The sequence below is a fragment of the Sturnira hondurensis genome, unplaced genomic scaffold (genome assembly GCF_014824575.4).
Source record: "Sturnira hondurensis isolate 20B ecotype Veracruz unplaced genomic scaffold, ASM1482457v3 Scaffold0004136, whole genome shotgun sequence".
Classification (NCBI taxonomy): domain Eukaryota; kingdom Metazoa; phylum Chordata; class Mammalia; order Chiroptera; family Phyllostomidae; genus Sturnira; species Sturnira hondurensis.
The window spans coordinates 43,787,436-43,798,952 of record NW_028076767.1 but is presented as its reverse complement, the minus strand read 5'-3'; the positions used below and the strand labels follow the sequence as shown (position 1 = coordinate 43,798,952).

The following is an 11,517-nucleotide window of genomic DNA, read 5'->3' as shown; positions in this document are numbered from 1 at the left end:
ACCATATTCTAAGAAATGCTCAATATTTCATGCTCGAATTGGCACTAAAGTACATACAATGTTTTAAATAAAGATGTTTTTGCTTGTATTTTATTATTGACACTCTCTGAATTCATCTATATTAGATTAGGCTAGAGCTGAGTCTCTTTGAAGGCCTTTCCCCCCTTGCTGTACAGACTAATTTTTCCTTTAAGTGAGGAGTATGCAAGTATTGGGTGCTTTGCTTACTCAGAAGGAAGCCAAGTGCAAGGCTGAAGGCTGAAGTGGATGGGGTGAGAGCAGAATTAGAATGCTGAAAAGAACGGATAGAAAGCATTCGCTTCATCATTCCTCCCAGTTCCTTTTCTTCTCTTCCTTCCCAGTTGTTACTGAGGACAGGTGCAGCCTACTTGTTTCATAGATCACTGGATCTAGAATGAGCCACAGCAACCTCGAAGGCTGTCTGATCCAAATTCCCATTCATCGTTACGATTCCCCATCTTACCCAGGAACCCTCTCTCTTCTCCAGCAGCTTTCTGAGCAGCTCGCTGGAGCCTCTCAATTGAAAGTGCACTGATGACAGGGGTGGGGGGAGGGGGATGACGTACAAGGGACACACCGTAATGGAAAAATACAATAAAGTACATTTAAAAATAAATAAAATGTAATGTAAGAAAATAAAAAATATATCCAAAAAATAAAATAAAATAAAATAAAATAAAATAAAAGTGCACTGATGAGAGCAGAGGTTTTGAAATCAGGTCTGGGAACAAAGTGTAGCTGTCCCCAGAATCTAGCCAGCATCTCAGTGTCCTCGTCTCATATGTTAGTCATAATAAAAACTAATTCACAGGACTTTGAGGATTACATGAAGTAAATAAAACTGTAGCATATGAAAAACTTAGCGGGCAGAGCTAAACTAAGGGTAGCTAAGTCTTTCAATAGGACCAGGACCCATGCTTTCTGTCTGTCGCCAGGCCATACTTTTCCGCAGCACCTTACTGACTTTCTCACAGGGTCTCATAAAACCATTGAAAAAGATTTTATTGCTGGAGTCCTCGGCATGCTGCCTTGTAGACTGTAAATGTTTTTATTAATAACAACACCTCACATATAGTCAGTCCTTTAGAATTTACAACACACTTTCACAAGTACGGAAAAATACCTGAGCCAACACTGTACTGACGACTAATCAAGGCAGGAAGCAAAGGGGCAGGGGTTCTGCAAGGTCTATTAGGGATGCAAATGGAAGTAATTTGCACCGGTGAGTAGCATAATAAACATTAAAACCAACTAGAAGTAGCAATGCAAGATACGTTCCAGCTTGGGAACTTAGTTTTGGCGAATCAGAAGACCATAGAAATATAGCATAAGAATTTTGAGGCCAAGAATTGAAAATACCTTAAGTTTAACCATCCAAATGGTTCAGATGTCCAGGGGGGCAACTCTGCATATGGGTGAATTTTCACTTATAAACTAGAGCATAGCAACAATTTAGATTGCATAATGGTAGAAGCTTCAGTGTGTTCATAATTTAGAGATCAAAGCAAATGGAACTGAAACAAACAGCAAATAAGTTCTCGGAAGTCCACATTAACTGGGTGTTTCAATACGACAAATGTGTCATGCCGCATGCAAAACTTTTATAAATAGAAACTGTTACCTTGGCTTTTCTCACAACCTTCTCAAACAGTTCTTCCTGTGTGTGAGGATTTTTACACTTGGAAAATGCTCAAAAGTGCGTTCTTAGAAATGGAAAAAAATTGAAGGTGCATTTTTTTAATATAGCGTATTTCATTCTTTCTGTATTCTAAGAAGATGAAAGAACATATATTTTTCTGTTAGAAAGAAAATGGTCTGTTTAACATCTAGCTCCCTCAGAAGATGAATTTTAAAATATCAAACACTGATTAGCTCACTGGTCCTAGCTTTACGGACACAAGGGGGAATTAGAATTACGTGCAATTGTCAAATATTTTAAATTAATACTCAAGCATATATATTTGCAATACTTCATGCTATCTTAATACCTATAGACAATATTGCAAACCAGGTTTCTCCCTTTTTTCCCCCTCTGCCAAAAATCTACATTTTGTCTAGCAGCAAACTCGAAGTCGGCGGGGGTGGGGGAGGTGGGGTTTGATTCAGGTCGGCTAATGTAGAGAAAGGCTGACCATCAAGCTTCAGACGCTGGTAGAAATGGCCCTACCAAGCAGCTGTGGGGAATAGGTCTTTACTAGACAGAGCCCAAAAGAGGACAGTTTATGTCTCACAGTCCAAATTTGGTGGATGTATTTTTGAAATTTCTAAAGGTTAACTACATGCTGTAATACACTACAGAAAGAGGCGAAGATGAATTTTACTGTGCCAGTCAAGAGGCTGGCTTGAATCTGCTATTTAGGACTAAGAGAGACAGTACAATTTACATGTGTGAGAATGTGAGAATAATTTTACCTTCTGTTGTTTTTAAAACCACCTTGGGCCATGATTTTTAAATTGAGACACAAGAAGATCTCCTGAGGTTCCCATAGCAACATTAACTTGTCTAACTGCCCTTGTGGTATGTAATACTTTCATCACTAGTTTGGCTTTTAAATGTACTTTTTAGTTATGAAGTACAACTGAATTAAGAGTCTCAGGCAAATTTTAAGTTTTATGTTTACTGACCGATGCATGTTTAAACAAACCTTGATATTGTACTTGTGAAGACCTGCTACCAAGCAACTGGGTACAAAAACCTTTATCCGGTCTTCCTTGCTCCTGCCTCAGTGCTTTCCATTCCACAGATGACCCCTCACTTGATCGCTCTAAATACACCGACGACATGTTATGACTCAGGTAACAGAGAAACCAACAAATCTGAGATGGCTCAGTCGAGATTAGAACCCAGCGTGTCCTGTATTCCCGTCTTTCTCTAGTGGGCTGAGCCCCTTCCTATCTTTTCCCCACCGTTCTTCATCATGAGTGTCCCACACCAGACACAAGTGTTTTCTCACCGTCTGAGAGAGTACTTCGGGGACTAGCCGGGGGCCTGCCCCTCCCAGAGTCCCAGTTCTTCCCCCTTCCTTCCCACAGATCTTTCTCTTCTCAGAACCACTGTTACTACTGGGGCCACCACCATGCGATGTGTTGTTTGTAGTTGGGCAGCAGGCCTCCCTTTTTAAAATAACAGTGTCTTACTTTTCCTTTGAGGAACTTTCCTCCATTCTATACATTGTGGTGGTACCATCAATTAAGCTGCTCTGCCCCAGCCTATTAAGAGATAATCTATGACCTAAGTTGGACCAATCACATTCTTCCAGGAAGTCATTTAAGTAAATTAAAAAAAGGAACAAGAGTGGGAACTGAATTATCTGAGTGCCCATTTCTTCCAGATTTCTGTCACTCATAATCAATGGCCACTAGTTGTTAAGCTCCGCATTTGAGCACTTGTTCATATATCATCTTAAATCTTGATTTAGAGGCTTGGGATGTGCACATTCTGTTTTGCCAGCTAGATACTATTTATATTGTGATCTCTGAAGACAGGGCTGGGTCTGTCTGTGTTCACTGTATTATTCCACAAGACTCAGCACAATGTAAGTACTTAGCAACAAATGGAAAACCAATTTTAGAAACTCCACTCTAATAATGTACAACATGTAAGCCAATTTATATCCTTTCTGAGGCAGGGTGGTAAATAAATTTTTAATTGCTACAATTGAAAAATTTTCATGGGTATAACAGTTGCCTTATGTGGAATTTACAACGACCTGTACACCTAAAAATTTGAAAATAATGTTAGCATGGGTCATACTTCCCCAATATTAGTAAAGGAAAGAGAAACTAAAATTCTATTTCAGACATTAGTCTCTGAATTAAAAAAAGTTTTGGGGAAAACAGACAACCAAACAAAAAACACCACCTTTTGGCCTTGGGTTTGTGATTTTCCCTGGAAACAGGTGAGCTGCCTCTCGGCTACCAGATAACACTAGAGGGGAGTGAAATTTTGTTGTTTGACTAATATATAGAGTAGGCAATTTTTTCCACTTCTAAAAAAATAAAAGGTTATAGTTTCTCTGAATCATCTTACTTATAACAGTAATTTAATTGAATGCTTATAAAATTCAGACAAACAAAATGGTTAGACATCATAAACCCACACAAGCTTGATCATATTAAGCTTTGAAAACATAGAATATGGTGTACTCTTCCAAATCACTTACATGTGCTTAGAATACACAAGAGTTTGCCCACAATAAACAGCAGAGTATATACCTTTTCTCCTTCTGATTATCTTTTCAAGAATGAAAAATTTATGCAAGTCTTTGAATCATGTAGTCCTCTGGTTTGTACCTTAACATGGTATATAGCTAAGCTATGATAATGGTGTGAAAATACCAATTTGGAGCTTTTTTGAGTCAAGTGTAATGGTTTCTGGAATTTGCCTTGAACCCACACTCGGTGCATTTTCACTTGTTTTTTCCTATTAACTTGCAAGCGATGATCAACCAGATTTTGCTTCTCATCTAACCCAGCCTTGCAGAACATATTGTGGACTTCCCCTGTGGGACAAAAAGAGCAATCAAATGTATGACGTGTGACTGGGGTGGGGGGAGCAGTCAGGAACATGGAACAGTAAATGGAATGACTGACCATCTCACTTTCATTCACACTAACAAACACTTCAGTAAAAACTGGTGAAGGAAGAAACATGTGAAACCAAGTGGGTTTCTTCTACTCCACACAAATACACCAAATGTACACAGGTGACCACACCAGGCACAGACATACACCACAGACATACACCACTATTGGTTACAACTTCCAATGTTTTGAAGGTTATCCTCTGTTTGAGTTTTTGCTGGTTTGCAGAGACTCCAAATGACACACTGGAATAGTTTTCACAAAACCCTGGGGAAAGTCTTTGAATGCAAGATTCATTTTAAGTACTTTTTTTAAAATGAGAAATTAAAAAGAGCTAAGTAATTTTCTAAGGGCTCTTAAGATCATATTCCTTCCTTTGGCTGTGGCATATCACCAACTTTTTTCATATCTGGACTAACACTACCTCCAAAATGGAACAGACTATCTCTTCATTTGGGTATAAGGATGGAACAAATGATTATTTAAAGCAGTTTCAACTGGAAAAAGATTAGAAGGCAAAAAGGCCATTTTCAAGCTTTTATGTAGAGCAGTGTAGCCACCAAAGTGTGAAGACATCTAATGTTTAATCAACCACTGAAGCCTCATTTTCAGAGCTTTTAAATTTTTTCTCTGCAAACAATAACCAAAAAGATTTTTTATAGCTAATTATTTCCTCTTATAGATAAGCAAACCTTTTGTAAAGAAATAGGCTCTGGTACCATCTCCTCGAACATAAAAATTTTCAGATAGACAATGCCCTGGGGGGGAAAAAACAACTGTAAGAAGAGAAAGTGGTCCTTAAACAACAGAAACAAAAACAAAACCTTGGCATGAAATATAAATAAGGCATTCTTTAAAATGCATGAAAATGATTTGGAGCAGAATATACTGTTACCCCTTTTGAAACGCAGCTGAGTCTTATCATATCTCCCATAGTCCCGAAATAGCAGCATCCCACCAGGTTTCAGCAACTTGGACAATTGGTTTACAACACCTTGCATCCTTTGAAAACAAAACAAGTTACCATTTGCAGAAATCTTGTTTTATATGCCATGCTTAACTTTCTTAAAGATAAAATAAGAAAAGCTCGCTCAACAAGGCCAAAGAAGTTTAAACCACAAATATAAGGTTAACAAAAACAAAAAATATTTTGTATAGAAAGAAAAAACAGCACCAATTTGCTGAATTACCATATTCAAAAGGCAGAGCATTTCTTGATCCCAGATGACAAGAGTGGTACCTTTATAGAGCTTGATGTATGAGGCCAAATCTCAACTACAAAACCACCTGGACATTGGCCCAGCCTGGGTAGTTCAGTTGTTTAGAGCATCATCCTGAAATGCCAAATTGTGGGTTCGATCCTCAGTCAGGGCACATACAAGAACCGACCAATGAGTGAATAAATAAGTGAAATAACAAACCTCTCTGTCTTCCCCTTCCTCTCTTGAAAAATCAATTAAAAAAAAAGCCTATATAGACATTTTCTGATATTTATAGCAAATTAAGGTAGTTCCAAGTCAGACAAAAATGGGCGTTGCTCCATTTTCCTTGCAAGATGAACACATACGCCAGAGCCATTCCAAGTTGCACATATCCAAACAGGGCTCACTTTTCTTCCACAGCTAGCTCCTTTTATTCTGACTCTTTGGTTCCAAGGTACCATCATTCACCAAAGTGTGTATCCTCAGTCATATCCTTAACCCCTTTTATTTTCATAGTCTTCCAATAGCCTCTCCAAAACCATTGGGTTATCAAATTCTGTTTTTTAAATGACACCTTTGATACTTTTTTTCTATCTTGTTTCCCATTGGTACTCCCATAGGCCTGCTACCTTCTCAGGCCTGAAAACAGAAAAGCTTCCTCTAGTACTTTACTGTTCTCCCTGTCAATTCTTTCTGCATACTACTGATGAACTGTTCTGTTTAAAATGATGGTTTTGTCAAATCATCACTTTGCTCAATTAATTTTTACAACATCTTTCCCACCACTTCCTAACCTGAAGCATCAACTCTAACCCAACTATTACATGCTTGGCTCCTAGCAGTCCCCTCCTTTGTTTTTGTGGTTTCCCCTAAAAGAACTCTCTTCTCACTCTCTATTTAAATTCTATTCACATTGCAAGCCCCAGCTCAATAGTGGGAAGCCTTTACTTTCTTTTATTATTCATTCTATTCATCTGGCTCCCCATCTAATACGACCCCTTGTCACTGCTCTTGACATAATGTTTTTGGTTAAGTGTTCATGGACTTATGTGTGGTTATGGGTGAGAGATGGCAAAGAATTCAGATCTTATATCAATGCCCAGTGTTTGACACTGGCTGCCGACAGAGCTGTACTGAGAAGAACAGCTGGGGCTCGTTGGGAATGGAGATCAGAACAAACCAGTTATCGAGGTCTGCCCTGGGCAGAGTGGTCAGTGGGAGCTGGCTCGCTAAGTCCCTGCCATCTTTGCTGTATCCACACTACTTAGAGCTTCGGAGACTTTTTATTTTAAAAATGAGGGTTTGGGATCAGATAATCTGTACATCCCCTCCAATTCAAATGCTGTTCAGTGGAACGATGGGGTGAAGAGCTGCCACAGACTCTGGCAGGCTGTAAAAGAAATGGACAGTAAGAAAATGAAAACAACTGTGTAAACAAGAGAGAGGCATAGCAGAAAGAAGTGGCATGATCAGATGAAAAGCTCTTTAAAAAAACTGGAGCAGAAGGACATGAATGGGGAAAAAAATACTTTTCCTTGTTTATTTTCTCATAGTTTTTTTTTCACTGTGCTTATATCTTTAGGCTTTGGCAATTAAGTAAAGCTACACCTAAACCTTAAAATAACTCACTTTCAGGGTGTTTTATTTATAGGGAAAAGTCTCTTTCTGCAATTATTACTAAAATGAGCATGAAGTAAAAATACAAAAACATAAACAGTCAAATACAGTTGATCCTTGAACAACATGGGTTTGAGCAGCCAGTCCACTCATACATGGACTTTTCCCATAAATATATTGGAAGCTTTTTTGGAGATTTCCTTACCACCAGGAAGCAACAGTATTGATCACACTAGGTTACCATACAGCAATCATATTGCTGATGAAATGTTATACCTCTAAATAAGTATGGACTTCTCTTTCACAGTATCTTTTCACTTTTGATGTCTAGTGTTAGTAGTATTTATAACATCGACAGAGTTTCATATCATGTGAGGTAACACTGATGCAGGTGCTGATGATCCAGCTTGGAAGCAGATGACATAAACTTACAGTGGTAGCACATACAACACAGTGCTGTAAATGCATCTCCTCTCCCTTCTGGTTTTCTTAACAATAGTTTCTTTTCACTAACTTTATTGCAAGAGTATAATAACATCCAAAATATATGTTAAGGTTTGACTGTTTATGGTAAGGTTTCTAGTCACCAGTAGGCTAAATAATGACTGAATTTTGGGGGAGTTAAAAGTTATATGCAGACTTTCAACTGCATGGGGGCCAGCACTGCTAACCCGGCTTTGTTCAAGGGTCATCTGCTGTTTAGAATGTAGCTGCCTCCTTCTGTAAATTCTTCCTTCCCAACTCTCCTTTACTGTCTGGTGTTGTGGCTAAAAGGCAAGGGGTGGGAGATGCTTTCCTTGACCTTCCCATGGTGGCTCATGATGCAGTTCCAGGGCCAGCTCCTAGGAGCTGTGGGTGGAAGCAGGCTGGCAGTGAGATGGGCCAGAAAAGAATGGGAGAAAGCCCTTTTCTTTCTTTACCCGACTTGGGCCAATTCTGCTATCCTCACCCATTTCTGGATGAAGGAAAAGAAGATATTTTTAAAAATGTATATTGACTGCCCAGTCTATACTTGGGTCTTGGTAAACATATTATACTTTTAAAAATTTTAGTGACAAGAAGGACAGTAAGCTCTTCTTTTTTAGCTTCCTATGGTTTATTACCACTAAAGCAGGGATGCCAGCCCTGGCAGGTGTGGCTCAGTGGGTTGAGCACCGGCCTGGGAACAGAAGGATCACTGGTTCAATTCCCAGTCAGGGCACATGCCTAGATTGAAGGCCAGGTTCCCAGGTTCCCAGGGTGTGCGAGAGGCAACCAGTCTATGCACATCTCCATGTCGATGTTTCTCTCCCTCTCTTTTTCTTTCCCTTCCCTTCTCTCTAAATTTTTTTTTTTTAAAGCTGGGACTTGCAGACTCAAGGTCTAGCTGAACTTTTTGCTGTTCATTTGTGCATGGATTTTACTAGCTGGCAAGAAGCTACTTTTCTAGAAATTTCCTGGGGCTGAATCTACTACCATAGTCCCAAATTACCCTAAAGATACTGCCCTGCCTTTTTATTTACTACTGCCCTCTTTCTACTCATTCACCTTATTCTTAGATCATTTCCACATAGGTAAGAAAGTGACATGATACATCTGAGTTTACCCTACAATAAATAAATAGAATGAGCGTACTGTACTATATAAGCAATCTAAGACACCTGTTTTCCTTTCTCTTTAATATTCAATTAAAATAATGCAAAAATATTATCTAAACTAATTTCAAATAGTCTTTTTGTGGTCTTACTGGAAATTTAAACATTTCATGTTATGAGTGTCAAATAGAAAATCTTGTTCTCTATCCACCTACTCCATCCTTTTAACTATGAAAGGAAACAAATCGATGTCACCTTTCTACTAGTATCTGAATAATGCCAACAGTCTGAACTGATTAGCTGAAAATACAGGTTATAGAGACTGGGAGAAGAAGTAGCTTCATGAATCTGATACAGTCACTAAGTACAAATAATATCTTTCATTCAGATTTATTTAGAAATCTCATTTGTTTTCCCACAAGTAATCAAAGTGCTCACCTCTGAATGAGAAGTAAAAGGACTGTAAAGAGTCCTAGTGACCTTGTAATTGCAAAGAAAGAAGCACACGGTAACTCAGCATCTCTGGGAAAGGACCACACTTATCAGAAAGAGGTCAAGGTCAAGTCTGTATCTACTACCAGAGGCTCCTTCCTGGAGCTGAATTTATTCCCACAGTAGAAAACCCAATTTTAAGAAAACTTACGAAAGTACAACATCCCCTGACACCACACATGGGCCTTAATACATGTGAGATGGCAGAATTTTAAGAAAAGTGATCATTTTAATTGCTGGTAATAGCTCTTTATGCTTCCTCTAAGGAGAAAAGCTATGTTTACTGTTTCAGAACATTATGTGTGAACCAAAAATTTAAGTCATAAATATTTAAATAATGCCACTAGGTCAATGTTAGATTATAAAGGTCCAAGGTTAATCTGGCAAATCTTGATAATCCATAATTCCCTAGTGCGCTTCTTTAAAACAACTTTTGTAAAGCCCCTTGACAGACCTGTGTGAAGCCGCATAGATTCCCAGCCCACCTCTTCATGAACGTTCAGAAAGACACTAAATCAAAGATGTTTGTTTCTGATCACCAAGTGCAGTTTCCCTCCTGGGAGTCTATTAGGCTGCGGGAATTGGTAATTAATTCCCTTGGAGCACTGTCACTTTCAATAGGTATGTGTCTTGTTGGAATGTGCTCACTTCATTCTGACAGTGACAGAAAGCTCACTAATGAAGTCGTTTGACCAGTTTCTTTCTCAAAGTCGGAAGAAAGAAAAAACTATATTTAAAAGGCTGCATATTATGCATAATGTAGTTCACTAAATAATAAATTCAAGAATTGTCACTTTTGCCTTGATAGTTCTAAAAACCACCGACAGAGGGGCTTCACACATTGCTTTGCCCTTTTCCCCGTCACCCACCTGTCGGGGTGAATAGAAGAGAGCACAAAGACAAGGAGGATGACGTCCAGGGTCCCCTCCGGGAAAGGGTAGGGTGCGCTGTCATCACAGACGTCGTGAACAAAGGCCCAGCACTGGGCTGCTCTGTAGGACGGGTGCGACTGGTTGTGATAAAGGGACACAAAGAAGAAAAAAGACTAGTTAGACTTATAGTATGTTTCTTAAAATAAAAAGGTCAAATTTTTACTTCTCCTAAAGAAGTAAAAAGTACGCTCCCAAGTGCCTTTCCTCTAAATGTGAATGCACTTTATTCCTGATTCAGTATTGCGGGCTTATTTAGAAGCTGCCATCAAAAATTATGTCTAACACTTGGACTTGATTGCAATTCCTCTTTTATTTTCACAGCGGAGTGGGGCAGTTTCCTGACCCGGTGGGAGCGCTGTTGGGACACAGCCCCGTGTTACATCACAGGCTCCTCAGCACTCTCCCTCACCGCTTGTTCCACGCCTCGTCTGGCTTTCAATGTCTGACACGATGAAGATCAGATAGTGGTGATGGTCGCACAACTTGTAAATACACTAAGAACCACTGAATTATATACTTAAAATGGTGAACTGCAGGGTATGCAAACCATATTTTAAAAGATTGCATTAGAGTCTACGCACACACACAATTCACCTACAAAAACAACAACAAGGATATATACCCAAATATTGACCTTGACTCACTCTCGGACTCTAGGAAGTGTAATTGTAAATAAATTCGATCTTCCCCTTTAGGCTTTTCAGTATTTTAGAAAAAGTCTAAAGATGAATAACTGTTACTTTTATTATCAGAAATTATGTCCCATATGTTCACTATGCATTTTTGTTTGCGGGATTTCCCTTCCTTTTCCATTTCCTAATATTAGCAGTACCTCTCCTTGCCAAGGTTATGGTCACTAACATTTGAGGACTAGTCAAATAAATCCAGGCTCCCCACTGTTTTCCCTACCTTCTAGGACATTTCAGTTGTTTTTTTGGTCAAAATTTTAAATTTAATGGGTGCCTACTCTGTGCCAGACTGTGTGTAAGACTTTAGGGATGTAAATGTGAAGAAGGTCACCTTGCCAGAGCTGTTGGCCTTTCTAGCTGTACTAGTCCCTTCAACTCTGTTAAATTCAAAACAACTTTCATTGTT

At 39.0% G+C, this 11,517-nt stretch overlaps 1 protein-coding gene across 2 annotated transcripts in view; it reads right to left on the bottom strand.

The window, feature by feature from the left end:
• Positions 1–717: 717 nt before the first annotated feature.
• Positions 718–11,517, bottom strand: part of METTL8 (methyltransferase 8, tRNA N3-cytidine) — a 76,437-nt gene continuing 65,637 nt past the window's right edge. For both annotated transcript variants that reach the window (XM_037044477.1, XM_037044478.1), the window contains 4 exons: positions 10,360–10,499; positions 5,501–5,607; positions 5,298–5,363; positions 718–4,523 (listed from right to left, as the gene is read on the bottom strand). In XM_037044477.1, coding sequence (XP_036900372.1) covers positions 4,252–4,523; positions 5,298–5,363; positions 5,501–5,607; positions 10,360–10,499 — 585 coding nt within the window. In that variant the 3' untranslated portion in view covers positions 718–4,251. The remainder of the gene's footprint in view (positions 4,524–5,297; positions 5,364–5,500; positions 5,608–10,359; positions 10,500–11,517) is intronic.